The sequence below is a fragment of the Lithobates pipiens genome, unplaced genomic scaffold (assembly GCF_037356315.1).
Source record: "Lithobates pipiens isolate NorthernLeopardFrog02 unplaced genomic scaffold, aLitPip1_a1.2 Scaffold_25, whole genome shotgun sequence".
Lineage (NCBI taxonomy): Eukaryota > Metazoa > Chordata > Amphibia > Anura > Ranidae > Lithobates > Lithobates pipiens.
Genome location: NW_027507787.1, coordinates 45,067,650 through 45,089,461, shown reverse-complemented (window position 1 = coordinate 45,089,461; position 21,812 = coordinate 45,067,650). Strand labels below are relative to the sequence as shown.

The 21,812-nt window shown below is 45.8% G+C and overlaps 1 protein-coding gene across 3 annotated transcripts in view; it reads left to right on the top strand.

Annotated features, from left to right (window-relative positions):
• The window catches only part of NUDT13 (nudix hydrolase 13), a 150,409-nt gene that overhangs the window by 82,137 nt on the left and 46,460 nt on the right, over positions 1–21,812 (top strand). For 2 of the 3 annotated variants that reach the window (XM_077454402.1, XM_077454401.1), the window contains exon 3: positions 21,587–21,726. In XM_077454402.1, coding sequence (XP_077310528.1) covers positions 21,587–21,726 — 140 coding nt within the window. Of the gene's footprint in view, positions 1–6,212; positions 6,295–21,586; positions 21,727–21,812 lie in introns of those variants that run through there. The other variant, XM_077454403.1, reaches the window with a different exon arrangement.

Genomic DNA, 21,812 nt, shown 5'->3' with positions numbered 1-21,812 from the left:
GGAGTTAGTGGGTGTTCTCTGTGTACCTTCAGCACAGAATACACCGTTCGTTATCGGCCGATTTTGCGTTCTTGCTCTTCTGGAATTGAGCTGTTAGCAATCTGCAGGAGTTTGTGGGTGTTGTCTGTGTGCCCTGACCGCAATATACACCATTATATCCACCTATATAGCTAGCTATATTGCTCTTCTGTAATAGAGCTTGCAGTCAGTTGTAGGAGATTGTGCGTGTTGTCTGCGTGCCCTGAGCGCACTATACACCATTATATCCACCTATATAGCTAGCTATATTGCTCTTCTGTAATAGAGTTTGCAGTCAGTTGTAGGAGATTGTGTGTGTTGTCTGCGTGCCCTGACCGCAGTATACACCATTATATCCACCTATATAGCTAGCTATATTGCTCTTCTGTAATAGAGCTTGCAGTCAGTTGTAGGAGATTGTGCGTGGTGTCTGCATGCCCTGAGCGCACTATACACCATTATATCCACCTATATAGCTCTTCTCTAATTGAGCCATCTGCCAAATGCAGGAGTTAGTGGGTGTTGTGTGCCTCCAGCACAATATACACTACCCAATTGCTGGTTTTCCCATCTCCCTTCAGGCCATTACCATGTCTGGAAGGCCAACAAGGAGAGGCAGACAGGCGCGAGCCGATAAAAGAGGGCAAGCAGGCTCTGTGTCTAGAGACAACGGTGCTGGTCGTGGACACGGTGCATTGTCATCATTAGCACGTGGCCATGGGACACGCTTGTCCTTCTTTTCGGCAGCTGGACGTGTTGAGCCGCATCATGCCAAAGACTTGGTAGAGTGGATGACCAAGCCCTTTTCATCCTCCTCATCCTCTCTCAACCAGGTTCAGGGTACTAGCAAAGCAGCTGCCAATGCATCGTCTTCCCTCGTCTCAATGTCATCATCAGTGACTCCTTCCCTAGACCCACCAAGTCCTCCTGAGGAGTCCCCTGAACTCTTTGAGCACAGTGTTGGGTACATGCTCCAGGAGGATGCCCAGTGTTTTGTAGGCTCTGATAATGATACTCAGCTAGAGGAAGGCAGTAGCGTGAGCGCAGAGAGAGGGGATGCTTAAGAAGGACAGCAATCTGGCAGTCATGTCCCACAAGCTGCAGCATACTGCCAGGTTTGCTCCAGCGATGAAGAGGGAGGGGATGATGAGGGCACTGACTCCACGTGGGTGCCTGGTAGGAGAGAGGAGGAGGAGGCACCTGTCCAACGAGGCAGGATGCCCTCCGGGGGCCAGCTTAGGGGCAGCACACCGACTGAATCACACCGCAGAGCTCCTCCTGTGCAGGGCGCTGCCTCTGCGCGTTATCCTAAAAGTTCTTTGGTGTGGGCCTTTTTTGGGATGAGTGCATCAGATCGCACTGCTGCTATTTGCAACATATGTCTCAAGCGTATCTCGCGTGGCCAAAACATCAGCTGCTTGGGCACCACATGCTTGACCAGACATATGTTGATCTGCCATGCAGCTTGTTGGCAACCGTACCTCAAATACTCACACCAAAGAACAAAGCGGACCTCTCCTTGCTCCTCATCAGCTGGGATCTCCAACCCCACTAGACCTTCAGTCCTCTCTGAAACCTGCTCTGAGAGGAATGAAGGTGTAGAATTAGGTGTGTCACAGCCAAGTGCTTCCGGGCACTCTGCTAGCAGTACACCCACGTTCGATTATAGCAGGCAAATTTCCCTGCCCCAGCTGCTGGACCATCAAAAGAAGTTCACTCCCAGCCATCCACATGCCCAGCAGTTGAATGCAACTTGGCTAAATTGCTAGCCCTTCAACTGCTGCCTTTTCAGTTGGTAGACTCGGCCCCCTTCCGTGAGTTTGTACAATGTGCGGTTCCTCAGTGGCAGGTCCCCAAACACCACTTTTTCTCACGGAACGCGATTCCAGCTCTCTAACGGCATGTGGAAGGCATGTCCTTGCCTCGCTGGACAGGGAGGTCAGTGGTAAGGTGCATATTACCGCTGACTCATGGTCCAGCAGGCATGAACAGGGACGTTACCTGTCTTTCACAGCCCATTGGGTCACTCTTCTGGCAGCTGGGAAGGATGCAGGACAAGGTGCAGTAGTGTTGGAGGTTGTTCCGCCACCACGCCTCCAAAATGCTACTACTGGTTGTGACACACCTCTCTCCTCCACCCCCTCCTCTTCTTCCTCCATGGCCTCTTCCAGTGCTCTGTCCTCAGAACCAGCGGTGCTCCGTAGGCGTTCAAGGGGCTACGCAAGTATGCAGGCAAAACGATGGCATGCCATGCTTGCGCTGGTTTGTTTGGGGGACAGGAGCCACACTGGGGCAGATATTTTGTCAGCTCTGCAGGGGCAGGCCGAGAGGTGGTTGACACCACGCCAGCTTAAGCCAGGAATGGTGGTTTGCGACAATGGCACCAACCTCCTCTCCGCCCTCCGACAGGGACAACTGACCCATGTGCCCTGTGTGGCTCACGTCCTTAACCTGGTGGTGCAGCGGTTCTTGTGCAGGTACCCAGGCTTACAGGATGTCCTGAAGCAGGCCAGGAAAGTCTGTGTGCATTTCTGCCGATCATTTAATGCCTGTGCTCGGCTGACTGAGCTCCAAAAGAAGTTGAACCTGCCCAAGAACCGCCTTATATGTGACATCCCCACCAGGTGGAACTCAATGTTGGCCATGCTGCAGCGGCTGCACATGCAGCAGAGGGCCATCAATGAGTATCTGTGCGACTAGGGCACCAGGCCAGGGTCAGGGGAGCTCTTTTTTTTCTCACCACGCCAGTGGGGCATGATCAGGGATGCATGCACTGTCCTGTCACCGTTCGAGGAGGCCACAAGGATGGTGAGCAGTGACAGTGCATGCATCAGTGACACTGTACCTCTTGTCCACCTGTTGGAGCATACGCTGCATGGAATAATGGACAGGGCACTTGAGGCAGAACAGAGGCAGGAAGAAGAGGACTTCCTTGCCTCTCAAGGCCCTCTTTATCCAGACAGTGTTCCTGCTGTTCCACCCATCACTCAGGAAGAGGAGGAGGAGGAGGAGGAGGAGGATGATTGTGTCAGCATAGAGGTTGAGTCTGGCACTCAGCATCAGCAGCAGCAGTCTTGTAGGGATGATTTACAGTCCCAAGAAACCCGTGGACTTGTACGTGGCTGGGAGGAGGTATTTGCTTATCATGTTGCCCTTAGTGACCCAGAGGACTCCGGACCTAATGCCTCAACTAACCTATGCTGCATGGCCTGCCTGATCCTGCAAAGCCTGCGGAAGAATCCTCGTACTGCCTGGCCACTCTCCTTGATCCACGGTACTAGGGTAAGGTTGCCGACCTTATCTTGCCATCGCAGAGGGAGCAGAGGATGAGACATCTCCGGGAAGCCTTGTAGAAAGGTCTGTGCAACGCGTTCCCAGAGACTGGGAGGTTACAAACTCCTAGTCCTGGACAACGTGTTGCTGAGGCATCGGTCACAAAGAGCGGTGGAGAAGGTGGCCGTCTGACCGTAGCAGAGGATGAGACATCTCCGGGAGGCCTTGCAGAAAGGTCTGTGCAACGCGTTCCCAGAGACTGGGAGGTTACAAACTCCTAGTCCTGGACAACGTGTTGCTGAGGCATCGGTCAGAAAGAGCGGTGGAGAAGGTGGCCGCCTGACCGATGCGTTCAGACAATTTTTTAGTCCGCAGCCCCAAGGTATGATCGGTTCCAGCAACCATCGCCAGCGTCTGATTTACATGGTGCAGGAATACCTAGGGGCAAGGAATACCTAGGGGCAAGCTGGTGGCTTTGTTACTGATCACAGGGTGCGCCTGTCTACCGACTCAGTTGATCGACTGACCTTCATAAAGATGAATCAGTCTTGGATCACCCACAGCTACCAAGCACCTGAAGCTGATGTAACCGAATAATTTTTTTTTGAAATATCACATCCCTTCAAGACTGCCTATGCTGATGCTGATTGACTGTCCTGTTATGTTGATTGTCTATCCTCTTCCTCCTCCGCTGATATGTTGGAAGAACATTTTTGGTTCTGGGTGATGCCACCAGCCCAATTTTTCAGCCCCTGTTTAACAGGGGCATTTAATTAAATTTTTTGATGCAATGCTTTGCAGCAGGGCTCATTCCTGCACTACAACTAGAGTATATGGGAGAGGTTGCAGTGTCGTGGCACCAGCACCAGTGCCTAAGGCCCAATTTTTCAGCCCCTGTTTAGCAGGGGCGTTTAATTACAATTTTTGATGCAATGCTTTGCAGCAGGGCTCATTCCTGCACTACAACTAGAGTATATGGAAGAGGTTGCAGTGTCGTGGCACCAGCACCAGTGCCACCAGACCAATTTTTCAGCCCCTGTTTAACAGGGGCATTTAATTACAATTTTTGATGCAATGCTTTGCAGCAGGGCTCATTCCTGCACTACAACTAGAGTATATGGAAGAGGTTGCAGTGTCGTGGCACCAGCACCAGTGCCACCAGCCCAATTTTTCAGCCCCTGTTTAACAGGGGCATTTAATTACAATTTTTGATGCAATGCTTTGCAGCAGGATTCATTCCTGCACTACAACTAGAGTATATGGGAGAGGTTGCAGTGTCGTGGCACCAGCACCAGTGCCACCAGCCCAATTTTTCAGCCCCTGTTTAACAGGGGCATTTAATTACAATTTTTTATGCAATGCTTTGTAGCAGGGCTCATTCCTGCACCACAACTAGAGTATATGGGAGAGGTTGCAGTGTCGTGGCACCAGCACCAGTGCCTAAGGCCCAATTTTGCAGCCCTGTTTAACAGGGGCATTCAATTACAATTTTTGATGCAATGCTTTGCAGCAGGACTCATTCCTGTACTACAACTAGAGTATATGGGAGAGGTTGCAGTGTCGTGGCACCAGCACCAGTGCCTAAGGCCCAATTTTTCAGCCCCATGTTTAACAGGAGCATGTAATTACAATTCTTGATATAATATTTCACAGCAGGGCCCATTCCTGTGCCCTCCCAGAGTAACTGTGAGGACTTACAGTGTTGTGGCACCAGCACCAGCACCACAACCACCAAAGGTCAATTTTTCTACCACTGTTCAACAATGACATGTAATTACAATTCTTAATATAATCGTTCACAGCAGGGCACTCCAGCGCCCACCAAGAGTCACTTTGAGGGCTTACAATGTTGTGGCAACACCAACACCTTGTTCCGCCATTTCTGCAGAGCATATAGGGCAGGCCCCTACTTTCAAACATCCAACTTACAAACGTCTCCTACTTGCAAACGGAAGGAGACAACAGGAAGTGAGATGAAAAAAGACGGACGGCAAAACAAATTATACAGGGGTGATAACCCTTCCCTATGTTTTCCAAAAAGCTTAAAAATAGATTTTTTGACTGGAGCTACACTTTAAAAATGTACCAGTTCAAAATTACAAACATTACAAACAGATTCTACTTAACACAAGAAATCTACACAGTCCCTGTCTTGTTTGCACCGCCTGTATACTGCTGTTCTGAGTATATAGGGCCTGGGGGCCCCACATCTTTCCTTTTTTTAATATGGGTACAGGGTTCCCCTTAATATCCGTACAAGACCCAAAGGGGCTGGTAATGGGCAGGGGGGCTACCCATGCCATTTTTCTCAATGATTTTCATCCATATTGCCAAAACCAGATATTACATTAAAAAAGCAAGCAGTTTGAAATTACTTTTTTTCCGTTAAATGTCATTTTGTGCAGGGACTGTTCTAAACACGGGAAACACGTGGCACTTCACAGGCATACTATAGACACCCCCCAGGCACGATATTTAAAGGAATATACTTTTTTTTCACTTTGATCGTCATTAAAATCAGTGCTCCCGCCAAAACGGCCATTTTTAAAAACATTTTAGGCATTGACCCATGTCCCCTGGGGCAGGAGCCAGGTCCCCAAACCCTTTTTAGGACAGCATCTTGCATATTAGCCGTTAAAATTAGCACTTTTTATTTTGAACGTTCAAGTCCCATAGACTTCATGGGGTTCTAAAGTTCGTACGAATTTTCGGTCCGTTCAAAAGTTCTGGTGCGAACCGAACCGGGGGGTGTTCGGCTCATCCCTACTCATAACATGCAGATATTTTGTGCGGAAGCAGCCGTCTTGAGCGCTTCAGCAAGTGGGGGTGTAAAAAGGTCAGTGACTGCAACCTATGCTGCTGACGTGGTCCAACCTACTGTGCACATGGGAGTTATGTCATCATGGCTCCACCATTCAAAAGGGCCTAAGACTAAGAAGATGGAAGCACCAGTGACAAGAAGGAACATGGATGTCCCATCACTGGAGGGGGGCACTTTACAAGGTAAGTATGCCTTAATGTGCAAATAGGCTGTGCAGAAGAAATGGCTGCATTGAGGCGCTCCAGAGCACACCTGATCTGGGTTGTGCAAAAAACCCTGGCAACCAGCAACCATGCAATTTTTTGAGGGGTTTTCAGTTGATTCAGTTCATTTTTAGCTTTGGATTAAGAAAAAAAACAACTTTTTTGTAAATAACTTTGCAATTTTTTCTACCAGAAACATAATTTTAATGTCTTTATAAGGGCTCATTCAGATGGGTGATGAGCCTTATCCTCCGTTCAGAGCCATATTTGTGCAGTGTCTACATCCAAATCCATGCACCTGCTCCTTCCTGCATGTCAAATTTTGATATGCGACTGTGTCTGTGCTGCATACATGTGGATGAAGACGCAGCAAAATGTGGATCTTTATGGAGGACAGGGCTCTTTCTAAATAAGCCCTTGATAGGAATGGTCTAGTGGCATGACATTTCTACTGCAGTGATACATACAGTATATGCAAGATTTTAATGCCTCACTTGCTGGTAGGGATGAGCCGATGTTCGACGTAAGTTGTTTACCGAACAGTGAACAATATGCGGTGTTCGCGGCAAATTCGAAAGCTGGCGAAACACTGTTAAAGTCTATGGGTCACTAACATGAAAAATCAAAAGTGTTCATTTTAAAGGCTTATATGGAAGTTATTGTCATAAAAAATCTTTGGGGACCTAGGTCCTGCTCCAGGGGACATGTATCAATGCAAATTTTATTTTTTTTAAACAGACGATTTTTGGGAGCAGTGATTTTTTTTTTTTAATGTGTAAAGTGAAACAATTAAAATTATCCCTTTAAATATTGTGCCTGGGGGGTGTCTATAGTATGCCTGTAAAAGTGGCGCATGTGTCCCGTGTTTAGAACAGTAACACAGCAAAATTACATTTCTAAAGGAAAAATTGCCATTTAAAACTGATCACGACTGTAATGTATTGTTGGGTCTCAGCAATATAAATGAAAATTATTGAAAAAAAGAGCATAGGATCCCCCCTCCCCCCAGTCCATTACCAGGCCCTTTGGGTCTGGTATGAATATTAAGGGGAACCCCGAACCAGAATAAAAAAGTTTAAAAAAATTGCGTAGAGGTCCCCCTAAAATCCATACCAGGCCCTTCTGGTCTGATATGCAAATTAAGGGGAACCCTGCGCCAAAGTTTTTTTTTAAATGGCGTAGGGCCCCCCCCCAAAACCCTTCAGGTCTGGTATGGATTTTAAGGGGAACCCTGCACCAAATTAAAAAAATGGCGCAGGGGCCCCTCCCAAAATCCATACCAGACCCTTATCTGAGCATGCAACCTGGTAGGCCACAGGAAAAGAGGGAGGGACGAGAGAGTGGCCCCCCTCCTGAACCATACCAGGCCACACGCCCTCAACATGGGGAGGGTGCTTTGGGGTAGCACCCCCAAAGCACCTTGTCCCCATGTTTATGGGGACAAGGGCCTCATCCCCACAACCCTTGCCCAGTGGTTGTGGGGGTCTGCGGGCCGGGGGCTTATTGGAATCTGGAAGCCTCCTTTAACAAGGGGACCCCCAGATCTGGCCTCCCCCTCCCCGTGTGAATTGGTAACGGGTACAGATTAGAGGTCGACCGATATAGGTTTTTCTCTGGCCGATGCCGATGCAGATATTTAGAAATCATGGCGGCCGATAGCCGATATATGATGCCGATTGTTTTGGGCCGATATGTTAGGCCGATTTTATTTTATTTATTTATTTTTAATCCCCCTTGATCTAACACACCTTTCCCACTGGGGCGTTTTTTAAGGCGCTTTTGGGCTAAAAATAGCGCCTGTAAAGTGCCTGCAAAATGGCTCCCCTGCAGTCTGCGTGAAAGACAGAGTGCTTTCACACTGAGGCGATGCGCTGGCAGGATCTTAAAAAAAAAAAGTCCTGCAAGCAGCACGTTTGGAGTGGTGTATACCGCTCCTCCACCATTCCTGCCCATTGATATGAATGGGCACCACTGCCGAAGCGCATGCAATGCGATTTGGCAGCGGTGCTTCATGGGCGCATTTAACCTCTTCCTTGGCCGCTAGCTGGGTTATATGTGCCCCACTAGCAGCCAAATAGCACCGCTAAAATGATGGTAAAGAGCCGCTAAAACTTGCATTTTACCATCAACGCCTGCCCGCTCCAGTGTGAAAGCAGTCTTCATAAGTGATACAGAAAATGTCTTACACTTAAACATTTATTAAACAAAACAAACCTCCAATCAGTTTACTTGTATGTATGATTTAGATAAAAAAAAAAAAAACCTAATATATTAAATAAAAACAGGTAGTCAAAACTTTTGGACAAAAAAAAAAAATGGGCTAACTTTACTGTTTTTATTTTATTTTTATTTTTTAAATGGTGTATTTTTTTTCCATAAAAATGCATTTGAAAGACCACTGTGCAAATGCCGTGTGACATAAAATATTGCAACAACCGCTATTTTATTCCCTAGGATCTCTGCTAAAAAAATATATATAATTTTTGGGGGGTCTAAGTGATTTTCTGGCAGAAAATACAGGATTTTTACTTGTAAGCAACAAGTGTCAGAAAAGATTTAGTCTTTAAATGGTTAAACTGAGAACTCTACACACAGAGATGACTTCATTCATTCAAGTGTAAACATTGTATCATTTTGTTCTTTTCTTGGCAGCCTGCCCAGAGAGGAGGAAAGGGTTGCTATGACGACTCAGTCAACTTCCACTGACTTCTATACAGAAGTCATTTCAAAGTCCCACAGTAGTTCTAAATCGGCTTTTTATCAGCACAATCGGCCGATGCCGATTATTTAAAAAACGGCAAATATCGGCCGATATAACGGTCGACCTCTAGTACAGATGTACCCCTACCATTTCACAAAAAAGTGTCAAAAAGGGTAAAAAAGACAAGAGACAGTTTGGGACAAGTCCTTAATTAAAAAAATGAAAAAATAAAAATGTTCCACAATCTAAGTTCACGCCACCCGACTGACCGAAAAATAAATAAAAATAAATAAAAGCTGCAACCGATCCCGGCCCTGTCTCTTATCTTTTTTACCATTTTGACACTTTTTTGGAAAATGGTAGGGGTACGATTGGGTACTCCGTTACCACACGGGGGGAGGCCGGGATCTGGGAGTCCCTTTGTTAAAGGGGGCTTCCAGATTCCGATAAGCCCCCCGGTCACAGACACCCACAACCACCGGGCAATGATTGTAGGGATGAGGCCCTTGTCCCCATCAACATGGGGACAAGGTGCTTTGGGGGACTACCCCAAAGCACCCTCCCCATGTTGAGGGCATGTGGCCTGGTACAGTTCAGGGGGGGGGCGCTCTCTCACCCCCCTCTTTTCCTGCAGCCTGCTAGGTTGCGTGCTCGGATAAAGGGTCTGGTATGGATTTTGGGGGAGACCCTTATGCCCTTTTTTTTCAATTTGAAGCAGGGTTCCCCTTAATTTTCCTATCAGACCCGAAGGGCCTGGTATGGATTTTAGGGGGACGCCCACGCAATTTTTTTTTTTCATTTTGGTTTGGGGTTCCCCTTAATATTCATACCAGACCCAAAGGGCCTGGTAATGGACTGGGGGGGGGGGATCCCATGCTCTTTTTTTCAATATGATTTATGCTGACAATTCATTACAGCCGCGATCAGTTTTAAATTACAATTTTTCCTTTAGAAACGTAATTTTGTTGTGCCACTTTGCAGGAATACTGTAGACACTCCCCAAGCACGATATTTAACCACTTGAGGACCGCCGTATTGCCATTGTACGTCAGCACAATGGCACAGGCAGGCACAATCACGTACATCTACGTGATTGCCTTCCAGCGGGTGGGGGGTCCGATCGGACCCCCTCCCGCTGTTTACGGCGGTCCGATTCGGTCCAGGAGCGCTCCGTGATGAGGGGATGGCCGTTGGTTTTCGGCCACCCCCTCTGGATCGCTTCTGGCCAATGAGAAGCTTCCTCCCCTGTGTATTGTTTACACAGGAAGGAGGAAGTGATGTCATTCTCCTCGGGGCGGTCTTTTTGACCGGACTACGAGGAGAAGAGTAAAAGTAAGTGTGCACCAACACTACACTGACATGTAGGTACACACAGGCACACAAACCCCCCCCGATCCCCCCCCCGATCGCCCCCCGATCCCCCCCCGCCCCCCCTCCCCCCCCAGTCACAGTGTCACTGATTGCATTGATCATTTCTTTACTGATCAATGCATTCAGTGTCAGTTGTGACAGTAAAAACTGTCAGGACAGTTAGTGTTAGGTCCAGGGTAGCCCCCTATCACCCCCCAATAAAGATTTAACCCCCTGATTGCCCCTAGAGTTAACCCTTTCACCCCCTTTTGCCAGTGTCACTAAGCGATCATTTTTCTGATCGCTGCATGTGTCGCTAGGTAGCTAGTTATTTTTTTAGGTTCACCGCCAGGTTTTTATATCGCTAGGTACCCCGATATACTACCCAATAATGGTTTTAACCCCCTGATTGCCGCTAGTTAACCCTTTCACCCCCTTTTGCCAGTGTCACTAAGCGATCGTTTTTCTGATCGCTGCATTAGTGTCGCTACAGTCGCTAGGTAGCTAGTTATTTTTTTAGGTTCACCGCCAGGTTTTTATAGCGCTAGGTACCCCGATATACTACCCAATAATGGTTTTAACCCCCTGATTTCCGCTAGTTAACCCTTTCACCCCCTTTTGCCAGTGTCACTAAGCGATAATTTTTCTGAACGCTGCATCAGTGTCGCTAGTGTCGCTAGGTAGCTAGTTATTTTTTTAGGTTCACCGCCAGGTTTTTATAGCGCTAGGTACCCCGATATACTACCCAATAATGGTTTTAACCCCCTGATTGCTGCTAGTTAACCCTTTCACCCCCTTTCACCAGCGATCACAGTATAAGTGTCACTGGTGACGCTGGTTAGCCAGTTAGTTATTTAGGTTCCCCGTCAGGTTTTTATATAGCGCCAGGGACCCCCATATACTACCTAATAAAAATTTGAACCCCCTGATTGCCCCTAGTTAACCCTTTCACCACTGATCACCGTATAAGTGTTACGGGTGACTCTGGTTAGTTTGTTTTTTATAGCATTTTATATTCAAATCCGGAAGGCAGTGCTTGGTTTTCGGGGTCCCGTACGTGGCTAGGCTCCCAAAAAGTCCCCCACATGTGGTATCCCCGTACTCGGGAGAAGCAGCAGAATTTATTTTGGGGTGTAATTTGACTTCTGCCCATAGCATGTGTGAGCAATATATCATTTAGTGACAACTTTGTGCAAAAAAAAAAAAAGTTTGTAATATTCCCGCAACTTTTGGCAAAATATAAAATATTCCATGGACTCAACATACCTCTCAGTAAATAGCTTGGGGTGTCTACTTTCCAAAATGGGGTCATTTGGGGGGGTTTTGTGCTATTTTGGCATTTTATGGCCTTCGAAACTGTGATAGGTAGTGAGGAGTTAAATCAAAAATTTGCACCCTTAGAAATCCTGAAGGTGGTGATTGGTTTTCGGGGTGCCGTGCGCGACTAGACTCCCAAAAAGTCCCACACATGTGGTATCCCCGTACTCGGGAGAAGCAGCAGAATGTATTTTGGGGTGTCATTTCACATATGCCCATAGCATGTGTGAGCAATATATCATTTAGTGACAACTTGGTGCAAAAAAAAAAAAGTTTGTAATATTCCCGCAACTTGTGGCAAAATATAAAATATTCCATGGACTCAACATGCCTCTCAGTAAATAGCTTGGGGTGTCTACTTTCCAAAATGGGGTCATTTTGGGGGGTTTTGTGCTATTTTTGGCATTTTATGGCCTTCGAAACTGTGATAGGTAGTGAGGAGTTAAATCAAAAATTTGCACCCTTAGAAATCCTGAAGGTGGTGATTGGTTTTCGGGGTGCCGTGCGCGACTAGACTCCCAAAAAGTCCCACACACGTGGTATCGCCATACTCGGGAGAAGTAGCGGAATATATTTTGGGGTGCAATTCCACATATAACCATGGCATGTGTGAGCAATATATCATTTAGTGACAACTTTTTGTAAAAAAAATTTTTTTTTTTTTTTTTTTGTCATTATTCAATCCCTTAGGACAAAAAAAATAAATATTCAATGGGCTCAACATACCCATCAGCAATTTCCTTGGGGTGTCTACTTTCCAAAATGGGGTCATTTGGGGGGGATTTGTACTGCCCTGCCATTTTAGCACCTCAAGAAATGAGATCGGCAGTCATAAATTAAAAGCTGTGTAAATTCCAGAAAATGTACTCTAGTTTGTAGACGCTATAACTTTTGCGCAAACCAAAAAATATACGCTTATTGACATTTTTTTTACTAAAGACATGTGGCTGAATAAATTTTGCCCTCAATGTATGACTAAAATTTAGTTTATTCGATTTTTCTTATAACAAAAAGAAGAAAATATCTTTTTTTTTCAAAATTTTCGCTCTTTTTCCATTTATATCGCAAAAAAAAAAAATCGCAGAGGCAATCAAATACCATCAAAAGAAAGCTCTATTTGTGGGAAGAAAAGGACGCAAATTTCGTTTGGGTGCAATATTGCATGACCGCGCAATTACCAGTTAAAGCAGCGCAGTGCGAAATTGCAAAAAGACCTCTGGTCCTTAAGGTGTTTATTGGTCCGGAGCTGAAGTGGTTAAAGGAATATTCCTTTTTTATTGTTTCACTTTAAGCAATAAAAAAACACTGCTCCCGAAAAAACGGGCGTTTTAAAAAAAATGTTTTGCCTTCATACATGTCCCCTGGGCAGGACCCGGTTCCCCAAACACTTTGTATGACAATAACTTGCATATAAGCCTTTAAAATTAGCACTTTCGATTATACATGTTCGTGTTCCATAGACGTTAACGGTGTTCATGTGACAATTTTTTTGCCTGTTCACATGTTCTGCTGCGAACCGAACAGGAGGGTGTTCGGCTCATCCCTACTTGCTGGCAGTTACATTCTGTTAAATTGTTCAGACCTCACATCTGCTGCTTTTAGGGTTTATTAAGCCATATAAACAGCACTCGTAGGGTAGGTTGCTCCTGAACTGAAAATAGTCAAAGGCCCAAGCTACACCTAATCCACCACTGCTTGTATTCTCCCCATGGCAACCAACAGCCTGGTTAGCAAGTGCTCCAGCAAAGCCACATTTAGTTGAATGCAATTTCACGCTTTTTCAGAACAATTGGCAACAGGGATGTAAACAGGGAATCACCAGACTAATTTTAGTTTGAGCAAGATGTAATTTATGGTTGCTATAGGTTACTGCATCCTTCTTGCTCTGGGCTGCTTTATTTCTCCTCTTCTCTTCAGTAGAATGCACAAGTCCAGGAAGGACCAGTGGCCATGGGAGATTCCAGGTATACTTAGATTCTAAGTTACAGATGGGATAGTATAATTTCCAGGGATGTCCTGGTGCTGCGGGTGTCCTATCATATTGTGTCCCCTATCGGATAGTGTCCGCTGTGTACTGCGCATGCCCTCTAATATCGGTAGCCCTATGTCCTCTTGGATGGTGGGGCTACCACCTCAACTCACGGCGCAGGCGCCGTTCATCTTCAGAGATTTTCCGAAGCTCCTTCTGCTCCTTACTGCGCAAGTGCTGCACCTGCGCAGTACGGGCTGGACAGTATCCGATGCCCAGGTTGTATATGCCAGAACACCGGCAGTGGCATTTACAAGAAGACTGCTGAGTCAGAGATGGGTGGGAATAAGTTTTCCAAGGAAAAGATACAGTTGAGTCTGGGATAGGTAGAGGAGTATTTCCAAAGACATTAGGCTCAGTTAACAAAGCTTTAACATGGGGATAAGGATCTTTTTTTAACTATGTGACTGGTATTTTTTTTATTATTTTTAAACTTAGTTTATAATAACAGTCATTTAAAAAAAAAGTATGTTTATTCTAGTGAAGTGGTCTCCACACTTCGTCCCTTTGCTTGCCTTTATCTGGCCCTTGAGGCATTATTCCTGCCACTGACACCAACAGTGGGACATGATTCCTGCCAGCCACTGACACCAACAGAGTGGGGCACTGTTTCTTCCACTGACACAAACAATAGGGCACTATTCCTTCCACTGACAACAAAAACAGGGCACTATTCCTCCCAACGACACCAACTATTTCTCCCCCTAATATCAAAGATCAGGCATTGTTTACTCCCACTGGATACAGTCCTGCCACCCTAAAGTCTGAAGGACAGTAAACTGACTCTTGGAGACCCCTGTCCTAGTCTGTAAGCTTTGTGAGCTGAGCCTATTGTGTTACTGATCTGGCAATAGCATATAAGTGCAATGCCTGGGAGTGACTGTTCCAGGGAAAATGTAGTGTTGTAGAATGGGGAGGGGGCTATTGATTTGTTTGAGCACTATTGAGTTGTGGACAGGGAGGGTACCGGTATATAAATTGCCAGGTACAGTGTGCAGCAGTTTTAGTGATAAGATATGTCCTTATTTGCATACCTTTCAACATCCTGAGATGGGAAAGAGGGACACCTTTAAAAGATCTAAACCAGTGCTTCTCAACTCCAGTCCTCAAGGCACCCCAACAGGTCATGTTTTTAGGATTTCCCTCAGATGTGGTAAATACTAAGGCAGTAAAACTGATCGAATCACCTGTGCAAAATAATGGAAATCCTGAAAACATGACCTGTTGGGACACCTTGAGGACTGGAGTTGAAAAACACTGATCTAAACCCATTAATTATTATTATTTTGAGAGCTTGTGCTCTCAAAATAACTGTAAATCCATCAAATGTTTGGTGTCATAACTGATCATATGAACAGCACCATGATAATTGCAGTTCAAACAAATGCTAAGATGGCAGCTTCCTTGGCTGTAAAGAATAGGAGTGTTTAGTTCTGCCTCGAAACTGAATTACAGACATTCAGCTACTTTGAGTTATGTCCAGGCAGACAATGAGTTAAATCCAGTGAAGTGTATACCATCTTCTTGACATCTCTATTACTTTACTGTACATCTGGCAGGTTTATGGCATTCCCGGAGGAGATACTCCGTATGCGCAGTATAGAAGGGCACACCAGCTGATTTCTCGATCAGCTGGTGCAACCTCACCATGGCACATACACACATCGTAGGAGCCATTTTTCGACGGGAGATACCATTTGATGGCCACAATTGAAAGCTATACAAAGAGCGGAGGGAGACTGTAGTTGTCAGATTGTGCCTCGCTGTTGCAGGACAGGTTGTGGCTGTGTTGAAGGGTGAGTTTTGTCTGTGTTGCAACCTGCCCTTAGACACAGGCAAAACCCACCGTTCAACACACCAAACCCACCCTGCAACACAGACAAAACCCGACCACCATAAACTGGCCTTGCAACAGCAATGCACAATTTCACAACTACGGTGTCCCCCTGCTGTCTTCATAGCTTTCAATTGTGCCTGTCAATGTCCTGTTGAAAAATGCCTTCTACGATGTTCGCATGCGCTATGGTGATGTCACGCCAGCTGATCGGGAGCTGGAGTGCTCTTCCGTACTGCACATGCGTGGGCACTATTCGATAGAACACTGACTCCGCAGTCTCTAGTCATTTCCTGTAATTGCATCCGCAGTCTGGTCATCTCCTGCAGTCGCAATCGCAGTCTGGTCATCTCCTGTAGTCCCATCCGCAGTCTGGTCATCTCCTGTAGTTTCAATCGCAGTCTGGTCAGCTCCTGTAGTCGCATCGGCAGTCTGGCCATCTCCTATAGTCGCATCCGCAGTCTGGTCATCTCCTGTAGTTGCATCCGCAGTCTGCTCATCTCCTGTAGTCACAAACGCAGTCTAGTCATCTCCTGTAGTCGCATCCGCAGTCTGCTCATCTCCTGTAGTCGCATCCGCAGTCTGGTCATCTCCTGTAGTCGCATCCGCAGTCTGGTCATCTCCTGTAGTCGCATCCGCAGTCTGGTCATCTGCTGTAGTCGCAAGCGCAGTCTCTGGTCATCTCCTGTAGTCGCAATTGCAGTCTCTGGTCATCTCCTGTAGTCACATTCACAGTCTACGTAAAAGTAGTACCTGCTGTTGCACTGCACAAATCACTTTATTACACTTTATTTATGATATCTATGGCTATGCATATTTATTGAATCAATTTTAAGCATTATATTTGATTGGCTGCTTGCTTCTTCTTGGGCCTGGCACACACGCACATTCGTACATGATGTGCGTCTGTCATCATCATGTACGATTGTGTGTGTATGCCAAGCAGAAGCAGCCAAATATAGTGCTCAATATGGATTAAATAAATAGATATCATAAATAAAGTGTAATAAAGTGATTAGTGCAACAATCTCATTAAACTGTTCACATTCAGTGAAAGTTCAAACTTTGCAGTACATGAACTTTCACTGAATATAGACTGCTTAATGAGCAGGGGTGGACTGACCCATCGGGGCATTTGGGCACTTTTATGTAGTGCCAATCCATAGTTTATTAATTGAACGATTAAAGAGCTTGACTTGTAGTTTTGTTAGCTGTTTTTTTTGGCTTGTTTTGACAGGGGCGCAGTTTCAGTGCTTGCCATAGGCGCCATTTTCAATAGATGCGCTTTTGGGTTCGGGTGACCACATCACTGGATCCTGAGACAGGTGGGTGTGTTTATTAAAAGTCAGCAGCTACACTTTTTGTAGCTGCTGACTTTTATAAACACAAAAACGACTGGCGCTCTGCTTTAAATAGTACAATTAATTATATGTACCTCTAGTTCAGACCTAATGGACATTTGTGAAAAAAAGATGTTTTGAAAAAACCCAATTTCTGTATATATTTTGTAATGCTATAAATACATAAGGATAGTCATATTTGCTCATTATGTACACAGGCTCTGTTTCCTGCTTTGCAGTATTACACAATGGTTGTGCTGAATACTTGTTTCAGGTCAGTGACTCCCAGAACTACTGAAGCCAAGCGGTCAACAGAATAGCCAGGCCATTTGTTTTTTCAGAGGGTGGTCAGCAATGGCAGCCCCATCTGATCTCATGACAGAAGGTACAATTATTCCATTAATGGGTAACTCCACTTATGTGGAAGAAAATATACCAATTAAAAAAAAATATAGAATATACAATTGCTACACAAGCCATATTGTAATTTAATGTTAATAATATTATCAAAATTGAAGAGCAAGTTTATATAAAAAAAAAGAGAGAGTGATGTTTTATACATATTTTCTTTCTTTATTATGTTCAGGAGTAGAAACAAATATTTTAAAGATATTTTTTATTAGGAAATATTTCAGATGTAGCACCCTGATGTTTAGGCAGGGTTGCTATTAAATGTATTTGCCAAGTGATAGTTGCCTTGGCCAATTATTAGGCGGTCAATTGAGTTCACCCTAATTCTGGAATTGCTGCAATTCTCTCTTCTGTCACTAGATGGACGGGTATCTGGTGACATTAGATTAGACAAGAGCATTGCAAGGACAGATTAGGAATGAATGGGGTATCTCAGCCAATGAGCAAGGATTTTCTTGGGTCCCTTGGCCTGCTGGGACAACCTATTTATTTGGGTGGAGTCAGGTGACCGGTGTTCTGTGCCACCTGGATGGCTGTCTGGATGGACGTGTGTCGTATTGCCCCAGGCTGCCAGGCCAGAAACCTAACGTCTTTCCCGGGGATGTCTGGCTGCTAGGGTATTTGAGAGCCAATCCAGAAGTAGTGCAGAGTTGGGACTGCAGGCTTGTAGTCCACCTAGAAGTAACGCTTCCGCCGGCCGGGGAACCTGTCATGGTCGGAGGTAGAGGGAAAGCTGTCGCCACAAAGGGACCATCCATCTTGCTACCGGAGACCACTGTAAGTAAGCCAAGGCCAGTACCAGAGCAATCTTCTCACCAACTGGGGACGATGAAGAAGTGGGAAAGCATCAGCAAGTGCCAAGTCAAGGACCCAGTGGGACAGTAGAAGTGACACTTGTAGAGTGCCAAGCCAGGGACCTAACATGTCAGCAAGGGTGAAGCTTGAGGAGTATCTGTGAGGACCAAGTCAGGGACCCAGCAGTGAAGCAGAGTTGATGCTTGAGGAAGATACTGAATGCTACAGTGAAAGAGCTCAGAGGATCCAGTGGCTAGTGGATCTGAAGTCTAGTGAGAGAGACTGGGAGCTCATTGAGTGTACACCCACAGTGAGTGGGGGGTAAAGAGAACTGTTCGTGTTGCAGAAAGTCAAATACCATTACCGTTAGTAATAGCTACAAGATTGTTGCTATAGGAGATGGCGGTCCTACCTATACAGAAGTGGTGCCTGACTAGAGGCCTTCACCTATATAGCTGTCCACCTATAGAAGTCTCTGAGTCTGCCAATTAACATTGCCTCTACCTAAGGGTGTCCTGGCCCTAACCCTCTCTCCCACAGTTCTGTTTAAGAGACAATAAATCTCTTTGCATTCAAAAAGTGTCTGGCGCCCACCTGTTCCTCTTGCATTATATACTATACTATAGGCACAGGGAACTAGAGCAATATATATCCCACAGCGTTATTAAACATAAATTAAAAGCATGATCTATGCAAACATAATAATGAAATGACAAGAGTCCATGATCGTTCAGTATATTTAATAGTCCAAGGACCATATAGGATGGTAATGGGGGTCCCACACTCAGGACTGCCATCAAGGGGAACTGTTTATTGTATGTTTGTGATTGTACATCATTGCTTTTTAATCAATTTCTTCTTAAAAAGTTTTATCCAGCAGATTTTATAAACCCACCGTCCCCCATCCGATATTAATTGCCATTACTTAGTGATGTCTTCTACCTAGATATAGAATCAGCCATTGCCTCACTGTGCCGCCAATCACTATGTACCCATTGAAATGGCCCCTCCCCCCGCACACTTTATATTGTAGCTCCCAAGTTCCACATGGCAGCTTGAAAAAGGAGCTGTGTCATCCGCAGCACATACGTTCAAGAAACGCGTCGCTTTCCAGCAACGTCATCCCTCCTCGCCCGCATACCAACTGTGCCTCAAGTCTCATTCTGAATGGTCTCCACCGATGCCGGCTTCCTACAACGAGCGGTGTTGTATCGAGCAAAGCACCACTTTCTCACAGGAACGGATTGACAAACTTATAACCAGATTGGCCCCATGCTGGGACTTATCCATGCCTACTTCTGACTTCTCAAATGTGAGTTGCCTGCACTAAGTGTTATTAAACTTGTCCTATATCTGATCCCAGAGGCACCTCTCTCCTTTTGTCTCATCTTGAATTAGACCCACCAAGCCTTGTAACCCACTCTATACTGAAGGATGTCAGCTGTCCTTAACTCTGGCGGTTACCATTGGGCTTCAGGGGCCCCACAACTTTGCTACATTATGTATTCTGCTTTCTAGGCAGCAGATGGAGCTTTAAAGAGGAAGTAAACCCTGATGGGTTTACTTCCTCTTTGTCTCCCTGCAAAGGTAAAGCATAATGGGCTACTATGCATCGCATAGTAGCCCATTATGTGTCACTTACCTGACACAGGAGCCAGCAAAGTTACCGCTGTCCCCTGTAGCACGGAGCATCCATCTTCTTCCGGGTATCGCTGCTCTGGCCACTCACAGCGGCGGAGCAGCGATGACGTCACTCCCGCGCATGCGCACGGGAGCCACCACTAACTGCATATCGCTGTTAGCAGCGGCATGCCGCTAACGTCGATAGTGCGCCTGCATGCGCCGTAGACAGCTGTGACTGTCTTTTAGTAAATATCTCCTAAACCGTGTAGGTTTAGGAGATATTTCTTGGACCTACAGGTAAGCCTTAATCTAGGCTTACCTGTAGGTCAAAGTGGTTTGTAAGGGTTTACAACCACTTTAAGCCCCTTTCATTCATTTCCATACCTCCTCTGTTGTAAAAATAGTTTAAGCTGTAATCCACACACATGAATCAGTGGGAACAATGACTCGTCCATCTCTTTTTTACCTTCTCCCTTTGTATGGTTCTGTCCAAGGTATAAATCAGAGACCCTTTATCTGCATTGATGGGTACTAATAGGGGGCACTGATGGGCACTAATAGGTGGCACTCATGGGCACTAAGAGGCGGCACTGGTGGGCACTGAGGTGGCACTGAAGGGCATTGATGGTGATGGGTGGTACTGATGGGCGGCATTGATGGGCGGCACGTATAGGTGACAGTGATGGGCACTGGTCGGTACTGGTAGGTGACACTGATAGGCAACACTGCTAGGTGGCACTGATGAGGCACTGATTGGCATCACTGGTGGGCATTGATTGGCACCTGTAGGCTTTGATTGGTGGCACCGATTGCTGGCACTTATGCACTGATTCATGGCACTGTGTGGGCACTGGCAGGTGGCACTGGAAGGAGGTATTGGTGGGCACAGACAAGGCAGCTTCGCCTTTTCCTCTTCGGGACCGGTGTCCCTTGCACTAAAGCCGATGATCGGCTGTTTTTCCTTCTCATGCTGCTAGCGTGAGGAGAAAATAAAAAAACGATTACCAATCTTCTGTTTACTACATGTGATCAGCTGTCATTGGCTGACAGCTGATCACGTGTTAAGGGGCCGGGATCGATCTGTGACTAGGTGATCACAGCGCTGCAGGGCACACGTAGGGAGCGTGCAAAGGGGAGGATGTCTATTGACCACTTCCTAGCAAAGTAGGTCTGCGCTGTAGCCGTCATTCGGCTATAGCGCAGATCTGAAGGAGTTAAAGTAAATTCTACAATAATAGCTCAAATTGTGTGTTCAATAAGAGTAAACTGTACTTATCTTTCAGGCTGGGCTCACACCTATGCGAATTGGATGCGGGTTTCCCTGCATCCAATTTGCATAACAGGAGATTGTGACCGGCTCTCTACGGAGCCGGGTTCATACATCTCTGGAGTGGGCGTTAAGCACACAGCAGAAGGGTCCTGTGCGTCTTTGGCTGCATTTCAGGTCCAAATTCAGGCAAAAATTTGGGCCGTGTGAGCCGCATCTGAATTGAGTGTGAACCCAGCCTTATACATTCATACAGCATATGAAAAGTTAGCCTTGCAGCTTGTACATTCAGATATAAAGACACTTAAATCAGAACATGTAAACATCTTGTTGGTGGTTATTGGGAGGGAGGCTAGCCCACCCTCATGCACTAGAAAAGGTGACATACACAATCTGGTAAGGTTGATAAAGATTACTCATCATGACAGAATAACTAAAGCAGAATGCCACTTCCCAAGGAGAAACCTATTTACTGTGCTATTATTCTCGGGGGGGGGGTGCATTCATTGTGCAAACGAACAATAAAACATAATAGTTCCTCTTCTCGCTTTTCCGTGTTCTGTGCTAATATATTGCTTAACATTATGCTCTTATTTATCCACAGCTTCCTGTTTGAATTAAAGGAAAATGATGAAATTTGTCGCCAAGCGCTAAAATTAGGATCATTTTATCTGTTCCACAATCTTTCACCCCTTGTACGGAAGTCTGACAGTACTTATTATGCACCAGTTGTAAGCTGTTCAGGTAAATTTGATCTTCTTGTTTGCCAAATGTTGCAATATGTAATAATAATATATTTGCTTTGCTTGGTTCTTTCCTCTTCCCCCTCA